The 6,467-nt window shown below is 34.3% G+C and overlaps 1 protein-coding gene across 1 annotated transcript; it reads right to left on the bottom strand.

Annotated features, from left to right (window-relative positions):
• Positions 1-4,502, bottom strand: LOC130958160 (uncharacterized). Its single transcript, XM_057885108.1, has 7 exons — positions 4,120-4,502; positions 2,774-3,125; positions 2,595-2,661; positions 2,139-2,246; positions 1,906-2,004; positions 1,150-1,275; positions 1-457 (listed from the first exon to the last, which is right to left on the bottom strand). The coding sequence occupies exons 2-7, from the start codon at positions 2,801-2,803 to the stop codon at positions 315-317; spliced, it is 573 nt and encodes a 190-aa protein (XP_057741091.1). The 5' UTR covers positions 2,804-3,125; positions 4,120-4,502; the 3' UTR covers positions 1-314.
• Between the last annotated feature and the right edge of the window lie 1,965 nt (positions 4,503-6,467).

Raw genomic sequence — 6,467 nt, 5'->3', positions numbered from 1 at the left:
TGAAGCAATTTATTATTTATTTTTTTCTTAGCAAGAAAAAGAAAGCATACCAACAAAGAATAAACTATTTTTACAATTTATCAAGGTTGGCAACAAATAACAATGAGTCGCAAAATCACCAAAATTAAGTAATCCCAAAACAAAAATTTAATTGAACCATAACCCTATAAGATTTGGTCAAAAGATTTGAGATACATGGCAATTTTCACTCTTCCTAAGGAAACCCCTTTGTGGCCAACTTACTTTCTCTCATACAATTATTTCAAGTTTTCAAGACAACAAAAGAAGAAGGCAAGCTCCTCAACTATAAATCATCAAGACAAATCATAACTCAGATCCTGGAACCTCTTCATCAAGCTCAACTTGAATTTCTCAACTTCTGCATCCTCAAGTGAATTTGGTACAGACCTAATGATTGAAATGGCCCCAGCATTGTGCAGCGACGCAAGAACTTTATCTACAATGAAGTTTATTATCTCAATCAAATAATAAATGGAAAAATGAAAACATAGAAGAAGACTAGTGAAGCAGAATTGATTTGGTTGTACTCTTGCATATCTTTCAACCTCAGCTGTAATACCCATTACACTGGAGTTCATTCTTTTCCCTTTTTTTGGTATTAAAAATGGGATTAATAATAATAAGTAGATTGACACAGAAAAATGAGATGTTATGCGTTATGCTTATGACGTTCCAATGTGTAACAAAGCCTTTTGGCTTTATCAAGTTCAAGTTTCATGATACTTAAGAAATGGATATAGGATGCTTCTTCCCTCAAGGTTTAGAAAAAGGAAATTTTCATATTTCAGAACCTAACAACATTTAGGACAAGCATCCATTCCCAACAAAACCACATGAATGTACGAATATAAGCTTTCAATTAATCAATGGACCTCTTCCTCTCTATATACTCATATCAGTTGAATAACTTCAAACAAAATTAGTAGATGGCTGGAAATTGGTAGTTTACGAGAGTTAAGACCACAAAAGTATGACTCATCTTTAATAAGATAGCAATACCTTTCCAATGGCATGGTCATAATATTTTTTCCACTCAAAAATAACGTTCAGAAGAAATCCAGGAGGTGATAACTAATGAACAAATGAACGCAGGAATAACACATTTAGAATAAGACTTTAAAGTAGAACCTGATTGTGACAGTGCAGCAAGAGCCTCCAAAGCTGCTTTTCGTGTGCGATCATCCTTAGCCGTGCTTAACATATTTAAGAGCTCTTTAGCTCCACCCATCTCAAGTATCTTCATCCTTCTTTCATCTTTCAGAAAATAGGAAGTGAAAATATTTTTTGTATGAATTTATGACAGTAGGTAGTGAAGATCCAAGAAAATAATGCATCATAAGATACTATTCTAAATCAGTTTCATGAGCATCATTATTCACTGCCACATTGTAAACTATGGATAGATAATTGCAAACATAGAATACTCAATAAAGGTACAAACAAGCAAAAAATGTCAACTGTTAAGACAATTTCTCAGTTATTGAGCAAAATTCAGTTTCGATTAACTGAAACATGTCTTTACTCAAGAAAAATATACAAATAAAAATAGAGTAGCTCTTTCACCTATAAGACCAGCCACTGAAGATCGGTAAAAATCTTAGTAACTATGCATAATCAGTTCAAAAGAAATCCATAACACTGTTCTCAACCAATTCAAAGTCTCATAAACTCTTCCCCATAATACAAAGCACAAGGACAACAAAAGTATGCTAGTCGCAAGTTATAAGTCATAAGAAATGGAATCTACTCGGCAAAAAAATTTAACCCCATAGAAAAAAAGAAGGCAAATACACCACGAATAGCTTCCATTTTATTTCCACATAAATGTGTCATAAAATATTAATCGCAAGCAATAGAGAGGTATATAGATAGTAGAAAAATTACCATCTATTGCGAATCGAGTCAACCTAGAAGCTCCCATCCTTTTATACAAGGGATCCCTGACGCGCAAAAGTGAAACTGACTGCTGCATCAAGTTCTCTCCTGATTTTCCATTTTCAAAATTTTAACCACAATGTCAGCAGGTTTAAACCACCACGAGTAAATGAATGCCTGATTACAATTTGAAAATAGTTGCAAGATAAAAAAAAATGCCGGTAGTCTACTAAAAATGATACCCATATAAGGAAAGAACTGGTATCCTGCGGCTGCAGCTGTGGCGAAAAATATCGTCTTTAATAGCCATCCAACTTTTCTCTCAGCTTCTTGTTCAATAGATAGCTCATCTGGAAATCCAAATAGCAAGTGAAGAAGTTATGCAACATAATTGCAGCTAAGAAAATGAAACTAAACCAGTCCGTGTATATTATACAATCTAGATTTGTTCCTCTCACTCTAATATGAAACCATTCCTCTCGGTGTATACATCCCTAGATACATAAGCCCAAAATCAGCAATTCAGCAGGAAAAGCATATATCTATCCAGATGTGATATATGCAAACCATTTTTTAAACTCTTAAACCCTAAACCCTAAATCCAAAATCAACATGAAACCATATATCAGTTTCTACAAGAATTAGTACCTATATCTTTCTCAATAAAACAAAAATACCGATAAAATAGAAACTCATACCTTTGCCACTATATGATGAAAAATTACGAGATTGAACAGTGATCACAGGTCTCCTCTTACATAAATACTACCAAACAAAAAAAGAGAAATAACATGAATTAGCTAATGAGTACCTACTAAGCATTAAAAATAATTGGAGAATAGAAATAGCAAATATGAAGGTTAAGATTGGAGGTTACGTTAGAAAAGCGAGCAGCTACGGCGCGCATGGTTGCAAAACTGGATAAGCTGAAGCTCAGAGGTTACCGTGTTCCCTTTCAAGGTAGCGAAGATCGCGTTAAAATCGTATCCTTCCGCATCGGCTGAAATCGCCGTCCAAGAATGGTGATGGCAGCGTGCACCGGCGACCTTCAAAGGAGCAACAGAGCTTCGTCCAGATTCCAAAATTGAGAGCTTGAGACGAGAGTTTCGACTTCAGAGCATAGTTGTAAGAACCGAACCGGTGATCAAACCAGCTAGGTTACTGGTTCACTGGTTTACTAGTTCAACCAATAAATTACTGATTGAACCGGTAAAACCGGTTTCACGTAACTAAAAAATATAATACCAAAGGTATAAAACAACAGCTATTACAAAATACAAATTCACATCAATTGTTCAATATTGGGAGCATAACCTATTTCCAACAATTCAATTCAAAGGGTTCCTGTTAGGCAAGACAAAAGCAACTATATATGCATTCACTAAAATCTGTTTTGGACATAAAACCAGTTTTGCCCACATGTTTTCAAGCCTAAATCTGCCGAATGATTTAAATTATGAGCAAGATTGGTATCTAACTAAGACAAACAACCATGAGAATTTGATAAATGGATAACAAGCACTTAACTCACAAGTAAAATGGTTGCATTCAACTTGAAAATAACCATTTAGTTCAACACGCATTTAAAAGCAACACCATAGTAGTTCAACAGCAAATAATTCGACAAAAAGACTCAGAGTCACTACACTAAAAAGATGCACAATGGCATAATAGTTCAACAGCAAATAACTCCGACAAAAATTGCTAGAAAATACAGCAATCCTTCTTCTAAAGCAAACAGGCATAATGGCATAATCAAAAATTAAAAAAAAAAATCCAGCAGTCCAGCAATCCAAGAGAGGAGGCAGTGGACGGAGAGGACGCGCCGACGGAGCAAGGAGCCGCGGAGGATGGTGTTTCTGATGGTGTATTGGCTGAAGACATTCTAAAACAATATAGAATAGCGATGGTATAAAACAGCAGCTATTACAAAAACAATGTTACATAATCCATATTTCCATATTTCCATATTTTCATATCCAGCAATATAAATTCACAGCAATGTTACATCAACAAAAACTACCATAACCACTACGAATCTGAAAAAAAAAATCAACAATCTGCCATCAACTAGTTCAACAATATAACAAGTTATAACTCAACAATATATACATAATCAATAATCTCCCATTAACCTATTAGTTATTCACTCCCTTAATCAAATTAAAATCCAACTAAATAACTAAAAAAATAGAGAACAGATTTCACAGTTTGGAGACCAACCTGGATGAGGCAGATTCTGGCGACAGAGAGGCAGCACCGCAGCAGCGACGGAGAGGCAGCACCGCAGCAGTGACGCAGGAGACGCGATGACGACGACAAGATACGCGGAGGCCCGAACTCGACGTACTCAGACACACTGTGAAGCCAGCGAGACGAAGCAGAGGGAGAGAGTCTTCGAGATTGAGAGAGACTGCGAGGAAGAGTGTTGGTGTGACGAGGGGAGGAAGAAGACGACAGGCCGGCGGTGAGGTGAGGTGCGGTGATCAACTATGTATGGTGTGATGAGCAGCTGAGGAAGACTTGAAGGACTGCCGTTTTGGCTTTTGGGGATTTAGGGTTAGGGGGAAGGGGGAAGGGGGCAGGGCGGGTATTCGAGAGAGTGAGAGACATTCGTTTTGAAACGGAAAAAAAAAAAGGTTGTTCAAACCGGCCGGCTACACAAAAACCGCCGATTCTTTGATTTTTATCAAAACTAGACGGTTTAAACCGATTTTATCCGATTCTATTCCTTGTCCAGTCAAAATGACTAACTAAATCGGCTAAATGACCGATTTATCAATTTTTCGATTGAATCGATCGATTCCATTCGGTTCTTACAACTATGCTTGAGAAATCAGCCTTCAGAGGCGGAGTCTGAAGGATCCATATCCGAGTTTGTTATCCGGTTCGGATCTAGTACCCATGCCCGAATAAAGCCCACGAACTGCACTAGAGATCATAACATTGTGAATTTAATAAGCCCACCTTCTCCCACAGCGGCCTTCTACAACGTGATTTGGTTACTAGGCCCAATATTATATGCCGAAAAAGGAGAGACAAGAACCAAAAAATTTAATGTTCCAAAAAAAAAAGAACCAAAATCTATAGTTGGATAGACATGCTAATTTGGAGTAATGTTATTTTCATATTATATATTTTAAGGTAGATTGTTATTTTAGTGTGAAACCTTTGTGTCAAGTCTTAATTTGATTTATAATATTTTAAATATTCTATTTTAATTTTAAAATAATTTAAACAAATTTAATATTGTCTCATCGTTAAATTTAACACTAAAAATTAGCATATTAAAAAATTAATAATGTTTGATATTCAATAGATAATCAATTTACTAATGATTACTTATATAAAATATTTTTTTATTTTAGAGATCGATTGATAGATAGAATTTGAGATTTTGTAAAAAAAGTAGGACGTTAAAAAAGATTTTGATATGTTTTTCTTATAGAACAAAAAGATATGACTTAACTAATAATATTAATGTTCTTGTCAATCACTTTATGAATTATTTGTGTCGAATTTACTAGTTGAATAATATTAATCTGGCTTAAAAATTTTTGAGATAAAAATAAGATATTTAAAAAGTTAGAAATTAAATTAGGATATGACAAAAACGTAAAAATTAAAATAATATTTTATCCTATATTTTAATTTAATATTTTTCAGATTGAGCCAGGGTGAGTTATTTGGTCTCATGGCATCAGCTATAACCGCAAAAAAGACATCAAATTAAACTAAAGCGAGTTCTCCAGTGTAGATATTAAGATTTCATCTACACGTTTAGATAAGTGTTCGCAGTTTTTAGGTGTGACAAGTGTTGATAGGGTTTAGACATTTTATGCACACTTACAGGTTGTTGCAGAAAATGTCTAAACCTTATCAACATTTGTCGTACTCAGAAACTGCCAACGCTTATCTACACATGTAATTAGAATCTTGTTATCTACAGAGGAGAACTCACCTTAAACTAAATGATACAAAAGGTAACTATCTCTCTACCTTTCAAATGCAATGTCTTTGGAAATGAGGCTTGGAAAAGACCTAATAATCACTAATCAGCTCAGAATTTTCATTCGGCGGATTTTGCACATTGCGAGGAATTAAGGAGGTACCATGAGATAAAACATGCGTCAATGTCTTTAATCTTTTTTTTAGAGTAAAGTAACAATTAGATCATCAAAGATGTTGACTTTGGACTAATTTGTTCTTGAATAAAAAAAAAGTATCATTTAAGTCCTCTAAGATAGCAAATGGTAGACATGTATGTCTTTTTATCAATAAATAGTACGAAATAAAACTGAATTGTCTATGTATTTCGTTATTTATAGTGTTGCATGTCTTGTTACCATCATATGCAGAAAAACGATATAGTTTTGGACAGTGAAGCATTTATTAATTTTTGAGTTTTCATATATCTTTTATCAACTGCTCTCTATTTATTACAAATCTTATCAAAATAAGTGAAATTTTGATTCAAAAGTTGTTATCTACATGACTATCTTTCATAGATAGACATGTCAAAATAATTAACCGTACATATAAACATCACCATTAGGTTTTAGTTGATGAAT

The sequence above is a fragment of the Arachis stenosperma genome, chromosome 10 (genome assembly GCF_014773155.1).
Source record: "Arachis stenosperma cultivar V10309 chromosome 10, arast.V10309.gnm1.PFL2, whole genome shotgun sequence".
In the NCBI taxonomy this organism is placed as follows: domain Eukaryota; kingdom Viridiplantae; phylum Streptophyta; class Magnoliopsida; order Fabales; family Fabaceae; genus Arachis; species Arachis stenosperma.
This window is presented reverse-complemented; position numbering and strand designations above follow the sequence as displayed.